Source organism: Glandiceps talaboti, chromosome 15 (genome assembly GCF_964340395.1).
Source record: "Glandiceps talaboti chromosome 15, keGlaTala1.1, whole genome shotgun sequence".
Classification (NCBI taxonomy): Eukaryota; Metazoa; Hemichordata; class Enteropneusta; family Spengelidae; genus Glandiceps; species Glandiceps talaboti.
Window position 1 is genome coordinate 5,335,639 of NC_135563.1, and position 22,305 is coordinate 5,357,943.

General features: G+C 34.6%; 1 protein-coding gene across 1 annotated transcript; it reads left to right on the forward strand.

Moving 5' to 3' along the window:
* Positions 1 to 22: 22 nt before the first annotated feature.
* Positions 23 to 19,957, forward strand: LOC144446864 (growth hormone secretagogue receptor type 1-like). The gene is made up of 3 exons (XM_078136707.1): positions 23 to 53; positions 848 to 1,093; positions 18,985 to 19,957. The coding sequence occupies exons 1-3, from the start codon at positions 23 to 25 to the stop codon at positions 19,890 to 19,892; spliced, it is 1,185 nt and encodes a 394-aa protein (XP_077992833.1). The 3' UTR covers positions 19,893 to 19,957.
* Positions 19,958 to 22,305: the final 2,348 nt, after the last annotated feature.

Consider the following 22,305-nt stretch of genomic DNA (forward strand, 5'->3'; position numbering starts at 1 on the left):
CAATATACATAAACGTTATATCATGACCACTATAGTGCCAATTTCTGCCAAAGGTAAATTTAGAAACACGTTCAAATTTTAGCTTAATTGATCGAATATTCTTAGTTAAGTAATGAGTTAATGAACTTTGTAAATCACCAAAATCAATAATTTAGGAAATTATTTTAGGAATAAACATAACGCACGATTTCAAGGAATAATTATTACTTAGATGTTTAATTAATTATGTAATCGTCTATATCTTGACTGTCACAATTGGAACTGTTAAAATCGAATGTAAAATCTTCGGAATATGGAAATCCCAGCAGAATAGAGGCACCCACACGTGAATTTATTGATAGGTTAAGGTGTAGTGTTGCATACGCAGTGATGACAAACCAATCACATGTACACAAATTTGTATAAAATGACACCGCTTCATTTTATTGTAGAGCACAAATTTTGACTTAATTAATATTCAAATTTTAAGAGATCCGCAATCATTCATTTCACTGTCATTTCCACCTGCACAGAGTAAACCTGTTTCTTAATATATGACATCCAAGCCTACAGTTTTTGCACAACTTGAGGGGTATTTATGTTCATTCAAAATATTCTGTCTAACTAAGGGAGTAATGTTGAACAGTGACAGATCCATTCACTTTACAGTATTTGCTGCTGTGTACATCTATTTTCAGTACCATTTTAAGACTGACGTGTACGTAAAGGTACGGGTTAAACTACACTCGAGGGTTTAGATCGCTTGAAGAATATTGGCGAAAAGTGAGGAAAAACAACGTTATGAATGCTACGATTTATCCCTCCGTTACCAACCTAAGCGACAATTCTACTACTCCTATACTTTTAGATTATAAGTTATCGAGTGTAACTTTGGCGATAGCGACTGTGATCTATGCTTTCATATTCCTACTTGGTATCCTAGGAAATATTTTGGTTCTCTTCGTTGTTTGCTGTAATAAGGACATGCGGAGTTCCACTAACTATTTCCTTGTGAATCTGAGCGTAGCCGACCTTCTGGTTCTGGTATTCTGTATGCCGATAGCACTTCTTGAGACATACGTCATCAGACCATGGCTGCTAGGAGAAGCAATGTGTAAGTATTAAACTGTTCAATACTGCGTGTTACAAATTGTAACCTTTTATAGTGTAATGTTAAGGTAATGAAAAAGTGATACTTCTGTCGTATATCTATGGCAACCAATAGTAAGATATATGTAGCATTATCAAGAAACAATTAAAGTCGTATTGATCGGAATGTTTAAGCAATAGGTAATGATCAAGTATAATTGATATTGATGTAAAACGTGGGTAAGGTAAGGAAATGTCCAACCTATTAGCATTTTTTTGCATGAAATTGACATATTTATCACCAAGACAAGTGAAATACTTTTGTATTCACATTTAAATTAATTTGTGATAGCAATATATGTTGTCGACGTTAACAACATAACATGATATTAAAGAATAAATCTAGTACATGTATAACCGAATATCCCCATTTAGGGAAGCCCCAATTGAATCTTAACTTTTTGTATTCTCATTTTGTAAGGAAGAATATAAAAAGTAGAAGTGCATTTGGTAATTTCTCCTGATTTTTGGCAATTTTAGGCAGAGTTGAATAATACCATTTTACGCGGACTTTTGAGTTGAAATATTAAAGTAATGTATCTATAACCAAGATAATACTGTTTTATAAGTCGATATTCTCAACTTCTACAGGAGATACATTAAGGTAGCACTGCCTGTGTGCATATACTGACCTATTGGCAGTAATAACATTATATATAATTTTCAAAAGTATTTGAACAGTTGCGTCGTCACACTAAATTCAATTCAGATTGCCCCCAACAACCAAAAGTGCTCTGTTATCATGTGTTTCAATCAGTAAAATTGTTTACTTTACAATGTTTTAACGAGATTCACATAAAACTTGTGTCTAAACGTGATTTTATGTGCTTAATATCCACGTTTAACCGTTTTACGTGCTTAGTAACGACAGCTCTTCGTATTACAAAAAAACCCACGTTTATTAGTTTAATTGACGAACAACATGCTCCGCTGTGACTTAAATCACATGCCTTGTTTATACTGGTATGCCGATGACTTTAATCTGATTTACCTTTGGTCCGTCTAATGATGAGTTGATTGAAAGACTATTCGTCTACGGAAGGTTAGAGAGTGACAGGGCAAAACAGAATTAATTCGCCGTTTTGAAGTGAATCTCATTACGCGCCATGCATTTTTCTCATCCAAAGTATCTAGGTGAATGTGTAAGTCATCCTTTTTATCTGTCTTGTTACACAATACGGTTGGACGGTTGACCGACAATTATTATGGTATTAATCTCGGTTGCAAAATTCAGAGCGATGTGAAGTCCGCTAGTAAAATCCATTGATAGCGATTTACATTTTAGTTATGTATACATCATGTATACCTATGTGCTGTTTATAGTACGTTACATACCCGGCACTATTTGAACTACGGTGATTTATCATCTCAAACACATTTCTCGGAGAAATATTTCTGGTGGTTATGTATACACGATCCTAAGCAAATTGAACTTCGAAAATGCCTTCGACGGACGCTTTGTAATCCCGTTGACAGGCCTTTTAAGAAGAGTAAATCGATTTGAAGTTCACATCTATGGTGATTCGTCTTAAAACCCATATTCAAAAGGCTGGCTCATAGAGCTATATGTATATACCCAATGGCATAAATGTCTACTAGCGCAACGTAGTTGTAACATTCAACAGCTTTAATCTGTGAATATCCTAAAGTTATTTGCTAAAAAGGAACGGCTTCACTTTAATAATCAACATTTATGGTACAGCTCAAGGGACATAAATACAGGTGATAACTGCCAACCGCATTTGACTATCGGTACTTTTTTTTATAAACTCCAACTGCATTCTTAAAGGATTCCCGTCAACACGAAATAAGAACTTACACGTAATATTAGACAACTACAAATAATCTTGGGTATGCGGTTTCGTTTATTCAATAATCTTTAAGTGGTTGCACAGTTCTTTCTAACATGGACCATCAAAAACATATTTGGCGATAACAAATTTGTAGTGTGTAATATAACACGGATGCAAAATTCCCTATGTAATACTTTGATCAAAGAGCTTGTAATTTGAGTTACATCTAGAACTTCTGAATTATTTCATAGCGTGATCCAATGCATAAAGAACTGTCTGGTAAATCCGATGGATTTTGCATATTAATGAATCAATTCCTTTTTTTCTGAACCCCTTCGAACCTACCACCTGAAATCCATAGATTTGTAACGATTTGCTAACAATACTGTAAAATTTAATGAGGTACATTTGCATCTTGATTGCAAACAAGTTGAGACACACATATTAGTATGGTCTCTTGGGGGGCTGACAGCTTTATGATTTCAAATGGCAGACGGCAAACCTAAGAAAAAGACTTCAGTAAGTCGGGTCACAATTCATGTACACTGTACCAAGATAACGTCTGCTCAAAGCCTGATTATCAATTTTAATTTGGAATGGGTTAGTAATTTACATTTAAAGTAAGCTTACGTCATACTGTTAATTCACAGTACTCCTATTGCCCAATTTTACTTTTAGTATAATGTTGTCATGGTTACCCCTTAATTACTAACTGTAATCATCCTGGCAATGGCTGATGATGATTTAGTATCATGCTATCTGCTAGGAGATAATGTAGTTTGATTCTCTTTCACATTGAGACCATTGAAACATGTGCGTAGGAACAGTTTGGTTCTAAGACAGTTCAAGAACGTCAAACCTTAGATATAAGAGATGAATCGTTTAAAGATTAGACTCCACATCTATCGTTTTCGGCAACGGTAAACCTGTCAAAATGGATTACTTACAAGACATCATCTTATCAAAATGAAATTTAAATGACTGACGTGTTTTGTGTCATGGCATTCCCAGGACATAACCTCGATAAACGATAATGTATAGTATGTCAATTATCACTAGAATGTCACCGTTTTCTTCACATTTAAGGGTTTACAAGTCACAAAATGTTCATATACATGTTCTTTTTTTTGCGGATAATTACAATAACTGATATTGATGATGTATATTTAAACAATTTTAAAGAAAAACTATGGCTAATATTTTTAAAGGGGCGCACAGAAAGTATGATAAAAATCAAAGAAGCTACCTTCGAGTATTGATTTGCTGCACAGACTATAGTCATTTTACTCTGACCTGTTTTAGTAGCCAAGGTAACCAAATAAAAAGGAACACAACTGAATGTTTGATTGACGGATGTTTCGTCACAAGGTTATCTAAAATATATACCGCTGATAACCGCAATCGGATATTCGTTGAGGTGGGCACAGTGGCATACGTTAGAGCAATTTAAGGAAGTACTCGGTGACTTGATTACTAGATAGACCAGTGATATTAATTTGAATATTTTCTATCATCGATCTACTATAGATTCCCAGTTCGAAATCCTACAAATTGATAAAACTAGTCTTACTTTGATCCCGACGGGCACTCAAACAAACAAAATCAATAACCTATGTCAGTTTGCTGTATTGAAAATTATTTTTTAGATCTCATTGTATCGGAAATCGCTACATTCTGAGGACTTTTGTACGATTACCCTACCAGCTTGTCGACTAGATAGAATGTCCACAATTATGTAATTTACTGTAAATTGCGGAGTCACTTGGTATCAATTGTCAAAAGCTCGACCTTCCCCTGCCGCTATCACTAAGGGCGGAAACGGCAACTGGATTTTTCATATGTTAAAGCATAATATTACAGTAAGATGATACAGTTTCAGGTTTAGGGTATCTAACTATCTAACTAGCTATCTATAGGAACCACGATTTTGTATGTCACTTTTAAAGATTCTGTCCGTCCGGAAAAATAATTGCAAGAAAAGATATCATGATTCCTTCAAATTTGGATGATTTTTAATATACAGTCATGATTTTATCCCACGATACGTTTCTAGTTCAAGGAATTAACTATCGAATGCATTTTTGTTTACTTATTAGACCCTTTCTCGTTATCTTCATCATGAACAACCATAGAAAGAGGACAACATTATAATGTTTAGACAGCGTAATATATGAAATAGCTCAGGCGAGATCTAGAGAAGAATGTGTAATATATTATGCCAGGCACGACCCAAAGAGGTTACATATAAAAACGCCGTGTGGTAACGTTTGGTATAAATAAAGTGCACATATGTGTAGCAGCTGGTGGTACTTTATTTTACTATGGCAATCAATAAATATGCCTTCCCAATGCATAAATATTCCCTTCTTTATACTGAACGTTAAAAAAAGTGCATAAATCCGTTATCATCTGGTCATGATATGATAATCTATACATTAACTAAATGGTAATAAATTCGGTATGTATTGTCTCTATTGCAAAAGGATATATCATTTCTATACACTTATGGGTATCAAAGGTACTGTTCGTGAAATACAAATCATTACCACCATTATAGTCGACAAGATGTACGTTTATATAAAAACAATAGTTAAATTTATGATTTATCTTTTACATTCGAAGTATTGTAATATGTCATATGACGTCATTACCTAAGTTTACTTTCTTTTGTGATCTTTTTACAACCATGTTACTAATTACAACGTTTAAATCTCTTACTGTAACTGAGAATTTATATTCGTGAACAAATTGGAAGATACACTCTGAATACAAAAATAATCTCATACAACAAGTATTTTGTATAAATATATATATGTTCCTCGATGTCCTAAATGTTACGGCTCTTTGCCAGTACCTTTTGGCGGAATTAAATGAATCCCTTCACCTTCCTTGATGTGGAAAATAAGATACTGCTTAGCGGGATAATCCGCAGCTAAAACCCTGTTTGTATTATAATTGATGTATTAATAAAATGCCAGTCTGATTTGTACTCCCCCCCCCCCAAAAAAAAAAAAAAAAAAAAAAAAACCCAAAAAACCCAAACAAACAAAAAACAACAACCCAAACCAACCCAATACAACAAAACGGCTTATGAAGGCTTGAAGCTCTAAGTGAACATAACCTGCTCTCTTGAGCTTTCGTTGCAGCGCTTAAAATTGGAAAGGAAAACCCCCAAAAGATCGCGTGCGCCCAGTGAGAGTATACATATGTTATGCCCAAGGCTCCGACAAGATATGTTGACATCTGAATAAACGACACTTTAAACCTATTTACCGTATAGTTGGTACGTTTTTAGGTAACCCACTTACAAATGAAGTATGGTGTGGGGATCTGTAAATATGCATAGCGTTCATGCATGCAAATATACAATGCAAAACCACCATCCTTCTTGAGAGTTCATAGTATGTCTCCTTTGCAATGACTTAGCTTTGAGGAGAGTTGATGTTTTGCTATTGTGGAAGTCGCGATATTGATTTAACATAGGACTAATTCAACATCGCATATTATCATATATCACGAGATGAACAGGATAGTCACACCCTCTCCTAGGAGGTCAGGGTACCCCTAAAATGATCTCAAGTGTATTAGCTTGCAATGATATATATGTTATGATATATACTACCTGTCACGGTAACATAAATTTATATAAACCGTTATTTTGTAAGTGCATAAGAACATTAAATAATCATTTATTTTGTTGATGTCTAAGGTTCATACGGATGATTTATGTCTCCACTATAAAACATATCAGTTTACGTTGTACAACACATAAGTCAAATGCTCCTGTGTATATCTAAACATGTTTTAGAAGCTACATGTATAACACTAACATTAAATGTCTGTTGTATGGTCTAACAAATGAGCATGGCGATGGTCTTGTGTACAAGTGCTGTAGTCGTTTTTTGATTTTATCTATAATTTATTACGTTTGTCATTTCATTTCTCAGAGTATGAGGTGGATATAGTTGTCGTTATATATTATCATCAATAAATATTGAGTTTATCAAATCAAAGCCTTCAAATTACCATTGATAATGGAAACATATTTCAAATGACAAATATAGATAGTTGACACTGTCTGACTACAGAGTTTGTGTAGTGGTTATACATGTAATTAGTTGCATGTAATGTATACATACATTGTTTGTGTATCCTGTCATCGATATTTTGACATATACACACATAGCACACTACTACAAGAGAATCATCGCTTAAACTTCAGCAGACTATCACGGTAGTAAGTGTGACGAAGTTACCAACTGGTAGAGATAGGTGGACTATTTTTCTCATTTCGAAAAATGCAGTCTTTGCAGCAAATAAAAAGTAACTTGTAAAGATTCGTCAGTCTGAAATTGGTATCAGCACTAAACAAAGCATACGGACATGTCAGTCCCATGTTGTAACCTTTGTAGGAGATTTGAAAGCTATTTAATTAATGTAATTACTGTCTATCCTTTTTATGTGACCCTACACATAAAGGAGGGTGAAATATAATAATCCAAGCAAAATGATCTTACCTCACAATATGGCCGTCGAGACATTTGAATAAACATGGCTGCAGTCAGTTGAAATTGATACTGAGCCTCAAAATAATGTCCCGTATTCCTTATTGTCTTAGCCCAAGACTTCAGAGAAATTAGCCACTCAAAATATTACCTAGTGTATGCAATATGAAGGTAAAGGTAAAGGTATAATGTTATGATACCGGTACCATCATACCCAATTACAATGGGATAGACACTTGAACTGAATCTCTACCTGTTGTAGTACCTGAACTATTTAATAGTGGATTGTTACAGAAATTATGGTCTCAGTTTGTTCAATTTGCTCAGAAGTAAGAGACGTATAGATGTCAATTGCAAGATGTGTCACTTTTGTGGCATGTTGGAATGAACTTGGCTTGTGCATGTCAGAGATACTCGGGTGGCCGGACACGCACGGATGGACTTATGCATGCACGAGTGAACATATCGAACTCATACCAATAGTCCCCCCGGACTTCGTCCATTGGGCTTAGAATGAACGTGTTATTATGTATTATAGTACTCACTATGGTTATAGACACAGGATACAACCAGCTTACTGTTTTCCTGACGTCAACACTCGACACATAAATAATTTTTGGGTCACTGACCCGCCATTAAATGTGTCATAAACGATATTCATTCCTGAACCAAGTCAAGGAAAGAAGTGTAATCAAGTAGATAACGCAGGATCACATTTATATCATTTTGGTTTAAATTGACAGAGTAAGCGGAAACACACTGATCGCTGTGATTCAAGGAACACCGTGATTGATTGCAGAGCGAACAGAATAGACGAGACAACATCAAAAGATGTAGTCGTAATGATAAAATATATCCAACCAATCACTTTTTAGTTTTGTTGTTTTATATTGATAAGGATGAATGTGGAGGATATAGGGCTAAATGATTTATATTGACACATCTTTATTCAAAATGTTATGGCTTGTATTGCGAGGTAATACATCATTGTGGTGTACATTGATCACGATGAATATCCTTGGCTCACATAGGACAAGCATTGTTTGTTTAAAATGAAAAGATACGCCAGGCGAAAATAAAGCTCCTTACACAAGTGCCTTAATTATAATATTAACAAAACAAGAAAGAAGCACTTTGTGTTTTCTCTGATGATGGCGTTTTTACTTTGATGTGATCAAACTAGCAGTCATGACGTCATTGTTGAAGCAGCCTTCCTGATGGGTACTACCTGCTGGTTGACAAAGGTTTCTAGGTACGATTCAGGTAACTTTTCTGTTTCTGGGTTGAGAGAAATAAATTATCCATTAGCTGCATCCAGAATTCGGCACACATCCCGTAAACTTCAACTAACATGATACTAATTTTCCAGGGCGTAAATGATATCCTGGCATACAAGCTGATCTAATACATTACTTTCTGAAGTTGATTGATTGATTGGTATGAAATGCTCAAGGAGAAAACATCAGTATGACTGAATATCGCAGCTGGAAATAACAGAATTGATCTCCAGAATAATGTCAAATGATACAATTACATTTTATTTTATGGCAAGTTTTGTCATATTAAAGGTGATTCAGAATGCTCACATTCACTATTGCTAATTGGCTATTAAATAGGCTTGTTGTATTAAGTGATATCGCAACAAGGGGAACCATACAAGTTTTCTTTCAGACGAGTTGCTAAAGTCATGTAAATGACAACATGAAACTCACTAAATGTCCTTAATTCGTTACAATTTTATTGCTGATAATATGGGTAATCTAATATATATAGCTAGTATATTTATTCGAGATAAAATATGTTTACTTTGTTGTTAAATGTGCCGTTCAAAAGGCGACGCGAGTACGATTGGGCTAAAATATGCCGTCATCGGGATGCCGTCAACGCTCGTCACAACGATATCGGAATGCTTCTTGTCGGCAAGTTATAAAAAATCAGATAAATAAAAGTCAATGAATGTGAAACACGCGACATTACAAGTGTTTATGTATATCTAGTCTAGCCGTTTTGATTTATTTTGCCATAATATGGGGAGATAATATTTTAGCATTTATACACACAGACACTGACAATTAGTGAGAAAGTGTGAGTAAATATTGGTAAATGTTGGTTAATAAGACATGTAGACTGTATTTTTTGTTTACTGATGTCTATTACAACCACCAGCAATGTATTTTTTCAACATGCTGTTGAGTTTTATTCACCTAGTAACTACGCTCGTCATAGTCTTAGTGCTAACGCCGTACTCCTTATGACGTCATAAAATCCTGTGGTCTAGATGGGACCGGAAATACCCGAAAACTCTCGAAGTAAATCCGAAGGGAACTGACTGAAAAAAGGTCATTTTAAGGTGTTTGCAGACGCTTTTTAAAAGTTTTAAAACAGAATGCGTTTCACAAACGTGTCGTCTAGCAAATTAGCGAAAGTGAATGTGAGCATTTTGAATCACCTTTAACAGTAAAACGGACGAACGTATTTAATTGTACGGTCTTCAATGTTACTATTTGAGTGACAAAATCACAACTTATAATGGTTTGATTTAACAAATACAGTTTCAATTATTACAACATTGCCTGCTAAGTCCCATGAATCAACAACAGATGATCACTGCTAGAATAGTGAACGTGAGATGCAGTTCAATTTGGTTTTCTCGGTAATCGTAATCGTAAACTGACTATCCAGAATCCAGGGTTTAAGAAAATATCTTTATTTCCTGAACTGGAGTTCTCCTTATATGAATGTTGTCAGCTCTCCACAAATTGAGTGAACACTTTTTATCGAGAAAGATTGTAAAGTAAACTATCCATAAGCAGACCATTTTGAAGAAAATTAACATTGTTGTTGCACAGAGAGCACTTCCATTTAATAATCAAAAGTGTTTTGTTTTTATATGTTATCCTGTTAGATGTACTCATTTGGCAATTTAGAGGTAACTATAGCGTACACGTTGCAGGTATTACAATTTACTACATACACTAACAACTGCTTTGTCTCTCTTTAGTGTTCAACAAAGAATCAATGATTCATATAATATGTGTATAAAGCCAAATAAAATTGTAGAAAAAAACCCAGCTCTTGTAAAAAAAATATGTATTTTCCGAGATATTGTACGATAATTGTTATTTGGGTCACATGCATCATAATAAATGCAAAATAAGAATCTAAATGACTCCATTCATTGTCGATGGTAAGGATGATGTTATACGCCAAACAGCTGCTGATGACTGATATGTTTTCACTATACTATTTTCGTTGATAGACCGTTTTACCATCAATCCGTCACACTGCCTGGGCAAATTATCAGAACGAAAATAACAGTACTGAATGTATCTTTGTGAAAACCTCTACCATAATATGTAACATCAGTGATTGTTTACGTCACCGACCTTTGAAAAGCGACCAGTGGCATGATTATGAAATTACATTATTTTTGACTTTTTAACAGTCAATCAAGTATTTCGTTTTACACTGCCTTCCTGTACTACATTACCCATTCTATCAATAAATAAATACAAAACGTAAGTATAATAGAAGAGTTAAAACAACGCGGTACCCTGACAGTATTTACGTTTGTATAACACGTCATATTTGAATCATTCACATTCAGATGAGTTTCAGTTAAAGCCAGAGGTAATCATCTATCATATTCTGACATCCATTACACTGACAACGTTATCTACAATGTTGTCTACTAAGTTATAACACCCAATTTTATCTAAGTCCTCTGATACCATCAATAATGCGGATGTAGTCGTGTAAATACATTTTGCGTTTAAGTATATCCATCTGTAACTCCGAAGATAGTTTTACGCCGTGAACTTTATTTTGGCATTTCTTCCTTTCCTCTTATTTCATCTCATTAACTTGATTGCTCAGATGTCGCGAACAATAACGTTTTACTGGTTGAACTGTGCGGATAAGTTGGATTAACGACGGGCACCATCAACTTTGATGTCGAGCGGCCATGCTAAATAATTGGCACACCAACGTTTACTGATTATACGTTTTGACTGTTGCCTAGTTGCAACAGACGGGATTTTATCAAGTGTTAGTACAATTAGTGACAGAAGTTAATGAAAGCAGATCATCGCTGGACCACGTAATTGGTTGCGTACACATCCAATCTCTTCATCACTTCCTCAAACCTGTAATTATTTATCTGTCTGTCAGTCACTCGCTTTCCCACTCGAAGACAACCTTCTCACATTATGCATTGAAGTATGTACTGTAATGCTCTAATCAGTTAAATCGAAAATGTTATGTTTTGGGAGCTTGAGAGGCGATACTTATTTTGCTCGCAGAGTAAATGTTTGGTAGATGTAACATATGCAGTTACCCTTCATAAGATGGTATATAATTGGGTTTGATGACCTGTGAGTACATTTACAGACTGGGTTTTTATTTTGTTCGAACGTCACTCTTTTTAAAATTGGAAATGACAGATTTCCTGTTGTTGCGTTGATCCGATCATAACTCCTTCCTTTTAATTCAGTGCGCGCAGATTAGTCCAACCACTTCAACTTCTATTGAATACATGACGTGACATCCATGACTACATAGCACAGCATAATGATTTTCACCCTCGTGTGTTCAAAATGACGACATTCAAACCTTAATTGTGCAATCTGAACCTTTGCTGTAGTTGGAAATGGTAAACTAATCGTCTGTATTGGAAATATTTGTGAAAAACAGTGTTTTTCTCATCTCCGACACTAAGCACTTTTAGTAAGCCGAAGCTTTGCTGTATTCGTGAACGACAAAATATGCCTCTACTGGTAGTTTTCGAGACTTCCTATTATAAATTGAGATGGTTAATGTTGAGTTAGACATTGTTTATTTTCATGCAAAAGGTATTAACAGTTTCTAGAATTCATTTAATTTCGAGAGATAAAGAAAATAAATAATGTAATCTTCCAATAAAAATGTATACTACGATACAATGCACCTATTGACGTTTGCTCCTACGTGAAATGTGAATTCAGGTTCAGTATTAATATATCATTTTAATTTTTAAAAAAATGACGATCGGTGTCATCTTTAAATGCTTCACATATGACTAAAAAATCTGCTTAAAGAATTTTCATAGCAAGAGTAGAGATTTGAAAATAAATCAGAAGTGAATTAAAACATTTTGAAGTCAGAACGCAAAACTTTAATATTCAGCTTCTGAAACCTTATGTTTCCAGTTAACTCAGAATATTGACTTTTGTAGATAAATGTCAACACATGGGATACATATAGTGATAGGATCTGATTGACACACGGTGGAAAACAAACGAATGGTTAGCAGACGTCATCAACTAGCGATCAGCGTATACGATTACGGTCACGCTTGATTGGTGATTATTCAGCTAGAAGGGTATGCATTTAGTATGCCGTTTATGTCAGTTAAACAGGCGACATAGAAAATAGGCTATGCAAGTTATCACTCCTTTGAAGTGAGTTCATTTCAAAACGTGGAAGAATCGATACCTCAGACAGTGGTTTAAAGACTAAGTACATGTAAGCCAGACAAACTGACGCCAAGTTGAAACAGGTCTGTATTTCGGCAGTTCGGCTGAAAAAAATTCTTACCTGTGTTACTTTTAAACATCAATGCACTGAATTTGTTTCTATAGTTTGATATAACTTACAACTGTCAAAATCGAAGTATTGACAAACGGAACCTTTTACAAACAAGGAAAGTAAACAAATGAATGGGAAAAATGACACTTGCTAAAGCATGTTGGACAAGCAGAGACTTGTATTACATCACATGGTTTGATAAGAACAGTTTTGTGGCCTCTTTATGTGTGCATGAAATGCCAGGGGAACTGGACATTTGTTTGTGAACATGAACTATTATATAACGAGGCCATACAACTTTGAATGTAAGACACTATCTATGCTCCAACATGCTGTGCCAAGTGTTGTTAATCCTATTCGGTTGTTTACTTAAATTTCCCTGTTTAAAAACTAAAAACCTCAACGCATATAATATGGAATTGTTTGGGTACAAACTTCTCACGGTGCATTGCATTGCATTGTAATTGATAGTGTAATGCATTCATTAATAATTGTGGTCTCTGTTAAGAAATGACCACTACCACCAAATTAAAAACTGTTAATAAATATTCTTACCATAAGCCTATAGGAGGGCACAAACACGAAGTTCATTAAAGTACAAGTTACAGGGGAAGAAGGCGAGGTTATACATTTTTGGGTATACTCTTTGCTGAATATTTAAAAAAACAGTACTTGCAGTATTGTACTTATTGAAGCATCACTTACAATTGATTGAACGCCAACCGAGTATCAGGATATGACGTATAAAAGATCTGATGACGCAATTCATTATATGTATAAGTTGTCAAGCAAGGAAATAATCCCAATGGTTCTAACAATACCAGAAGACAATTGTGATGTCATTAAACGCATGCACTAACATTAACATTATCCTAGAATAGTTTAATCAACGTCTGTGTGAAAATTTTGTAAACTCAGCTTGTGCCGAATTTAACGTCGTAAAGCACTAGTCAAGCAAGATTAAAATAACGCATGAATGACACGTAGCCTTGATTACTTACGAACTTATCATGGCAAATCACAACAGTATTAAAGAAACCAATTAACTACATCCCTATGGATCGCAATTACTGCCCTCTTATACGTGAACAGAAAGAGCGTCGAAAGAGCCCACGAACTCTATCTACTAACACCGTTGAACCTCTCATATTAGGTTGTGTAGACAGAACAAGTTTATGTGCATCTCTCATACGCATATCGCCTCGAGGTTTGAGTAATAACAACACCTTAAACTTTAATAATATGCCACTATCAATCAACATCACAACAAATAAATGCTTTCTATCGAGAGCCAAACATCATTTTCATATAATTATGCATGGTTCATAAAATAGGTGGAAACATATACATTCTGAGCCTCGGGTCATATTAATCCATTCACAAATGCTATTTCACTGCACACACAATGCACACACAGAATGTCATATTTGATTTGATTTGATTTATTTCAGTATGCAGAAAACAATTGCAACTGTTACAATAAACATTAATATGCTGGGATAATACAGAAAAGCTAAACAAAATTATTCCCAAACTCATGTTCTAACTCCATGCTAAGCTTCGTTTGTATTTGTTCGACATTTCTGCCAGACAAATGATAAACCTAGTAGGAAGGCCATCTATGCCAGTGACTTTGTCCTTGCTGATTTGATCAATAATATCGACAATTACAGACTCGTCAACTGCAGATAACCCAAAAGAGTTCTGAGATACGTTTTGTTTTGAGTAGAAATCGTGTACATGTTTACGACTTAACTGCCTTTACTTATAGACAGCTTGTTCACTAGTAAAGATGCTATCGTTGTAAGAAATCATTAAACTTCCGGGCCACTTTTGAACTATGGAAACTGCTGTCATCATAAAAGGCCAAACTAATGTTTGAACTAGAAGAACCTGTTTTTCTAGAAGGTGTTCCCAAACTTCGTAAAGTTTTCCACAGTTCTTTAGCGGACTTAATACACTCCCTTATCTTATAGTAGTCTGCTTTAGCCCTGGTAACCATTTCACAACATAATCTTTCTCAGACATTTAAATTCTTTTTTACAAAATCATGATTCCCCTCCCTGTTTTCTGAATAGAGAAAGTTCCTTATGTTTTAGCTAGATAGCCCATAATGTGTCTGAATCTACCCACTATTTCGACCTTTGCTTGATTGTAACCTCGTTTACTGGAGCAAACATGTCTACTATTTAGATAAAAGTTGTTCGCAATATTTCCCAAGCTTTATCGACCTTGTCACAGTTGATGACATTAAACCAGTCGGTACTTCTAAGGGCGTTCTGGAATGAGTTAATACCAAAGTGTATTATTGATCGAATCTTTACAGTGCTATGCTGTCCTATTTGTTTAAGACCAACTTTAATTTCTTAGTACAGAAAGTAATAAAGTGGTCACTAATACCCACTGGCAATACGCCAGACTGATATATCTTTTCCTCATCAGACACAAAAATGGTATCAATTATAGAATTACTGGTGTCAGTCATTCTTGTCGAGTCCTTAATTATTTGAGAAAGATCAATTGCAGTGCAGAATGATTGTAATCTGTTGAAAAGGTTGTTGGGCCTTGCTGCTGTCACCTATAATGACAATGGTCAAATCCTCCAAGGAGTTAAAGATGTCCATAACTAGGTGGATTATAATGTTATATTTCATGACATTGAGATTTCTTACATATTAAAGTTAATATTTACTAATAGAATGCATATTTACCTAGGATAGGATAATAGTAAAATGGTAAATCCATTTTCGATATCAGATTACTTATATTTTATATTGCATGTAACGATTATCACAGCATAAGCTAACTCTTGGAATAAAATGTATGTTTTGTATATCAGACAAGAAATACTTTCTTCAGAATTAATGTTATTAAATGCTAGCTTAACGTCCATTGGTAAACTTTGCATTCTATTTAGTATTTCCTATTTAGTAATTTATTGATTGCATGTGTTACTGTACCAGTATACATTCCATCTCCTTGGAGTCCTACCATTCAAATCGTAATGTACAATTCTATACAAACGTTGTGAATGAGAATCAACTTTAAGTGGTTGATTGCATGCTTTTGGTTCTTATGACTAAATCGACTAACTTTGTCATTGACTCAATGAGAGCAAAAATCCGTACTACATACATCGTTGTAAAGTATTTGTATATTCAAATTCGGATACGGTAGTTGTTTTTATTCCGAATGTAATAGTACAACGAAGTGCGCATACAATTGGACGACAACAAAATCAAGTATTCATATTTGTGCTCAAGATCAGAAGATAGGCATTACTGTTTTAATAATAACGTTATTTACCACAATACACCACATCGTACATATCTTATGATTTACATTTTATTAATGACAACAAGTGCATAGGTGGCAATTACATTGATATAAATCTTTGGACTGGTCAATTGCACTAGTTTCCTGTCACTGTCGTATATGCTTTTTCTTCAAACAGATTGGTAACTTAATATTGGTGTTATAATGTTATGACGGAATTGAAATGCATGTAATTACATTTGTATGAAAGTCAGTGACTGTGACGCGAACAAACACAGTAGAAAAGGACATCCAGATTGAACTAAAATACCATTACTGGACGTAAGATAACTGCAGCATGACATGTATGGGATTATTATTTACAGTGTAATTCTATAGGCTTGAGTAAAATCGTATTACTTCAAAATACGTAAACATGATTACAAACATGATTTAGATTACAGAAGCATTAAAACTTTGTAACATGGAGAGCCTGAGGCTCTCAGTTAAAATATATACAGCAGTAAATATATATAATGTCTTTCCTTTCGCGGATATGATTTGTGTATTTGGAGTATTATTAGTTTTTGTATATCATATCGGTGTCAATCAACCAGGTACATATATATTGCATCCAACCTGGAAAGTAAAGCAATGTAAAAACGTTCGACTGATAAGCTTGTATGTGAGATTATTTCAGAGTGTAGAATTCAAATAACGTCCAAGAAAACCACATTTTTAAGCTTTTAATGGAATTCACTTAGACGCTTTGGAAGTTAGAGATTGCTTTATAAAAGATCAACATTTGAAATTTGATGATCTACCCCTTTTCCCTTCACAATTTAGTACTGTAAAATTAACTATGATGACCTCTACCGCCGTAGTAGGAACATTCTTACTAGGGTAAATTGTGAAAAAATGTATATGAAGATTGAAAACTGATTACTAATAAAGCCGACACTACTGTTTAGCTACGTTTAATCACTAATACACTAATATGTAAAACAAACAGAAAGGAATACAGTTATTCTCAAATGTGAAAAAGACATTCATTTACAATAATATGACACAAACAATTAATTTCATGTTTTTTAGATATCTATACACAATATCATTATCCTCGGTACCATCTGATTAAGGCTGTGCATCCTGCTCCGATACTATACAACTGCCGAGTATAAATATACACGTCGACAAATTTTAATTCTCAGCAATTAATTATGCAATTGTTATTTTAAAGCTAGTATGGAAAATGTGCAGGTATAATCTTAACAGTAGCCAGACGATCTATTTTTATGACAGTACAAATTCCTGTCTATATGAAGATAAACAAGACGCATTTAGGAATTGTCTAGAAAGAATGATTAATTTAGAAGAGGTCTTCATTTTCACACAATGTATCCACTGAAAGTTTATCTCCCTACTATGATACATCTACAGACACACTGGGCCCTACTTTGTTTTTGCAACGATCTTATACTGCATGAAAAGTGGTGTAATTATGTTTAATATTTACTTTTTATCTAAATGTAAATTCCGAAGACAGCTTAAAGGCTAAATATATGATATTAAAAGCTAGGAATCAAATTTTACTGCTAAAGTAGACAAAGTCACTACCAGCCACTAGATATAAAGTAAACGTAGATTCTAGGCCTAGATAATCCTAAAGATATTACTACTCAGTAAGTGTTATCCCTGTTATATCTCTTAGGCGTTTATTTCACCAGCTTTAAATGACGTTTTATAGTACGATGTGAGCTCTTGGGACATCTATTTGGATTCTTGACTTTTTTCTAGAGGTCAGATCTTAAAAAGGTACCTCACATTGATAACTCGATTTCATCACTGAATGCACAGTTGGGATGTACACGATCTGAGTGTCAATGATACATCTTTTCATCGCACAGAAATGGTACTCATTAATTTAACATTCCCGTTGTTGTGTGTGTCAACTAAGGGTCATGATGGAAAACCGACAAGAATAACAAATAGGCTTGGTATTAATATATAAATCATGAGACAAAAAGAACCCATACGGACCCATATGGTTTGCGTCATTGGTATTCTAATATATCTGAGAGCTTTTATTTTCACAAACGACTCCTTTCACGAGCTGAATATGTTCGCAAATTTACGCGACTGATCATTACTATGGAAAGAAACAGGTTAAGGTGTTATATATGACGGTCTTCTGAATAATTTTAATATGCTTTTTTATACACTAACTATTCCAATGACTAAGTTTCCCAATTGTAAGTCTGCTTTATAACAACGTCTACAACATTTTAAGATTTATTTTCGAAATCCATGGTTTAAGCTTAAATAAATCGCATATGCATTATCATTGAGACGTCGAAGTCAATGTGCCAGTGTGCCTTCAAAATACTTTCGGGAATAATGGAGGAGTGTTCTTAGAGATTAGCATAATAAATAATGAATATGATTCAGTCTTAAGAATAAACACAGTCATGAATTGTGAAGTTGACGTGGGATTTGTGCTTCCAAACCTTTGAACACAAACCATCTAGAATGCACTTTAAATTGTACTATGACATTGACATGTACTTACTCTAAAAGCTAACTGTGGTTTTCAAAGTTAATTAGTTCAAACTTAGTACCCTTGATAACACGATTCTTAGATAGATTCACCTTGTTTGCGTGGATAGGGCAAATGGTGATACGACCTGTCAGCTAAAGCTACAACTTGATCTTATTCCCTACTTTATTCAATTTTACAGGCAAATTGGTGCCGTTCTTGGAATACACAGCAGCCCAAGCATCAGTGTTAACATTGGTTTTCATCAGCGCTGAGAGATACGTAGCCATATGTTATCCGCTCAAGGCTAAGTACACCATTACCCCTGGAAGAAGCATTCTCATTTGCATATTCATCTGGTTTGTTTCCTGTTCCGCCAGTGTGCCGTATTTGTTTATGGCACAACATAATGCATATGAATTATCAGCAGAAGGTGAATTGATGTACGAGTGTGGAACGTATATCAAATCCATATGGGCAGAAATATACATCATTTCCTGTTTTATTATCTTTTTTGTGTTACCTCTTTTCGCGATTGGGTTTTTATATTTCAAGGTCGCAATGACATTGCATCGAAGCACATCTATGATTCAAGGTAATGCATGCCAAACTACATACATCAGCAGAAATGCCATTAATATGCAAGGAGAGACACACCCCGTGCAAAAATACAGCTTGGTACCACAGGATACTGACAGTGATGTTGCATTAACTCCCCAACATAGCCCTGCCAGAAGTATCCCCCAAAAGAATCGCTATGAAGCTCAAGAACGTGCTCGAAGGCGTGTTGTTTACATGTTGATTACTGTGGTCGTAACATTCTTTCTGTGTCTGTTACCTCAACGTATTGTAAGCCTTTGGTTCCAATATGGCACCGCAGAGCAGCAGATAAAACTGGGAATAGAGGGCGTTTATACACTCGTCATATCCTGTCGAGTTCTGACCTATATCAATTCGTCAATCAATCCTATTATCTATAACATCATGTCGACTAAGTTTAGGTCAGCTTTTTTACGTGCCCTCGGTTTTGACAAATTGCTATCGAGAAAGAAGAACATTAGGCCGTGCCGTGGGTCTAATGCTGCTTCGACAATGGCAACCGCACTTTAGACTACAACTTCATCATAGTGTGACGTGAAACATTCTGCTCTGTATATAAGAAAACATGGCGACTACGGTGGGAAGTATTGTAAACACTACTTAACATACAATACTTATTATATATATATATAATCCTGACGATCCTGTTACAAAGATAATTTCTTTTCCTGCCGCCTCAATTACGAGATGCCCACACTTCAAAGAATAAGTATTGTATGTTAAGTAGTGTTTACAATCCAATCATTTATTGCCAATTAACTATATAGCTATAGAGATAATGTCTACATGTAATATTGGTAGTTATAGCAAACGTTCATTACAGCATGAATTCTTATAGGCTAAATATGGACATGTAATTTAATAAATATAGTTCGGAGTCGTTGATAATGAATTAGCTTCTTGTTATGCATAAAAGTGTATGATAAATTAACTATTTTGTATATCATATCGGTGTCAATCAACCAGGTACATATATATTGCATCCAACCTGGAAAGTAAAGCAATGTAAAAACGTTCGACTGATAAGCTTGTATGTGAGATTATTTCAGAGTGTAGAATTCAAATAACGTCCAAGAAAACCACATTACAGACCAACTGTAAGGGTATTATTGCTCTTTTGGTTCCAGTCCGTTTGCTACTTGCCTTATTTATAAAAAAATATACACTTTAAACGTGAACGTAAAATGCGCCTTGTGGATAGATTTCCCTATCAAAGTTCTTCAATTCACTCTTTCTTATATGAGAGCTTAAGCATATTCCTGGTCCTTTTGGAATCAGAAATAGAAATTTGGGGTTAACGTCCACCATCTTGTTTTCAAGGAAATAGTCAATCTTTTATCTTTCCATAGCGTTAACACAGTATTAGGCGGCCATATTAGATTCTAATATGACTAGAGTGTGATATAATTTTGGTCAGTATTTCAAAAACTTGAGCGGTGACCCCAGATTGTTTTAATTGATTTAAACTGAGTACATTAACATAGAAACATAGCCGTCTTGAGTCCATTGCTCAGATCAGATCCTCCACCTCAGCTAATGTCAAGCAGAGCGAGGTAAAGTAATAGGGCTACTGTATAGTTTTACAAGTAATGATTACCAATTGTATGTACAATTGAAGTAGATTATTTTAAAGTATACAAGATTCGTACATCAATGACAATTTCCCTTTCATAAGTCGGTTATATTGTTATGACATATTATATTAAACACAAGGGATTGCATGTTATCATACATTTATTCAATTAAATGTTACAGTTGTTATTTTTGTACAGGCGATTTTCTTCATTAAATGTCATTATATCCGTCTGACCACAAAAAATTATCTTGCTGTGTGCTAAGACAAGCAAGGATATACATGGGTCATGGCATACCTCTTATCAAACCTTTTTATCATGATATGTGATGCTATCCTTGAATGTTAATACCCCTTTTCAAGCGCGATTTGATCTTCATTTGATAACTATCCAACATATATCTCCGTATCTGATTGACAGTGCAAAGTAGTTTACCTTCTCGATTTGTTATTCATTGAAAAGATTAGAAGATTTTTAAACTTGCCTTTCACTCAATATACAACTCAGAAGCTTGAATGGTGAATCTTACTGACACACCATGCCTCAAATTAAAACAAGTGTGTCAGATCTACAACGTGCTCTCATTGATGTATTATTCAGTCTTGTTTTTAATAAGATTAGCTGAAGGAAATGCACTGATAACGACGAAATAGGATGAGAATAGAATAACAAAAGGAAACAGCGTATTTATAGTCATGAAGTGTTACAAAATATAGAAGCACTTCACTTATAACACTTCAAATGTATCTATGGGATGTTATAGTGTTTTAGAATAAACCTTCCCTGAATGATTTCTTTTCAAATCTATTACATATCTTGGCATGGCACTGGAATGCTCTTTCAAATACTAGTTTAATATATTCAGAGAATCTTTTCATTGACAGTCTCGACAAAAAGCGCCACAGATACAAGATCTTTGTTATGCTACAAACACTGACAAAGTTAAATTTTACTACAAGTATATAGGGATTTTTACATTCTGAGGGATTTATTTATATTCATCACTTTGATTAAATCTGTAATTGGTACGACTATGGAGTCGACATGTAATTACGCTTAGAGTCACAGAGAGACATGCCTTTGTGTTCTCGTCATGTAAGTCATTCTTAAAGAATATAATAATGAAAATAACGAGCGAGCTCAGTCAATAGCAAATCGACGTCATTTCATTGCCTTATGTATTTGAGCGCCGATGCCATTTTTTTGAATAAATAAAATATATAAACGTAAGTTAGTTCAGAGCAATGTTCTTATGTCACAAAGAATCCAACTCTAACGTAAATAATAGAGTATTCGTCTAGTGACGTACAAACAATTTAAAGCACACACGTCGAATCATGTAGGGAATT

Excerpts from the sequence above, each read along its gene's own strand:
- LOC144446864 (XM_078136707.1), top strand. The coding sequence starts at position 23 with ATGACCACTATAGTGCCAATTTCTGCCAAAG. Across the intron at positions 54-847 it reads AGTGCCAATTTCTGCCAAAG|ATTATAAGTTATCGAGTGTA; the intron begins GTAAATTTAGAA and ends CTATACTTTTAG. Across the intron at positions 1,094-18,984 it reads GCTGCTAGGAGAAGCAATGT|GCAAATTGGTGCCGTTCTTG; the intron begins GTAAGTATTAAA and ends TCAATTTTACAG.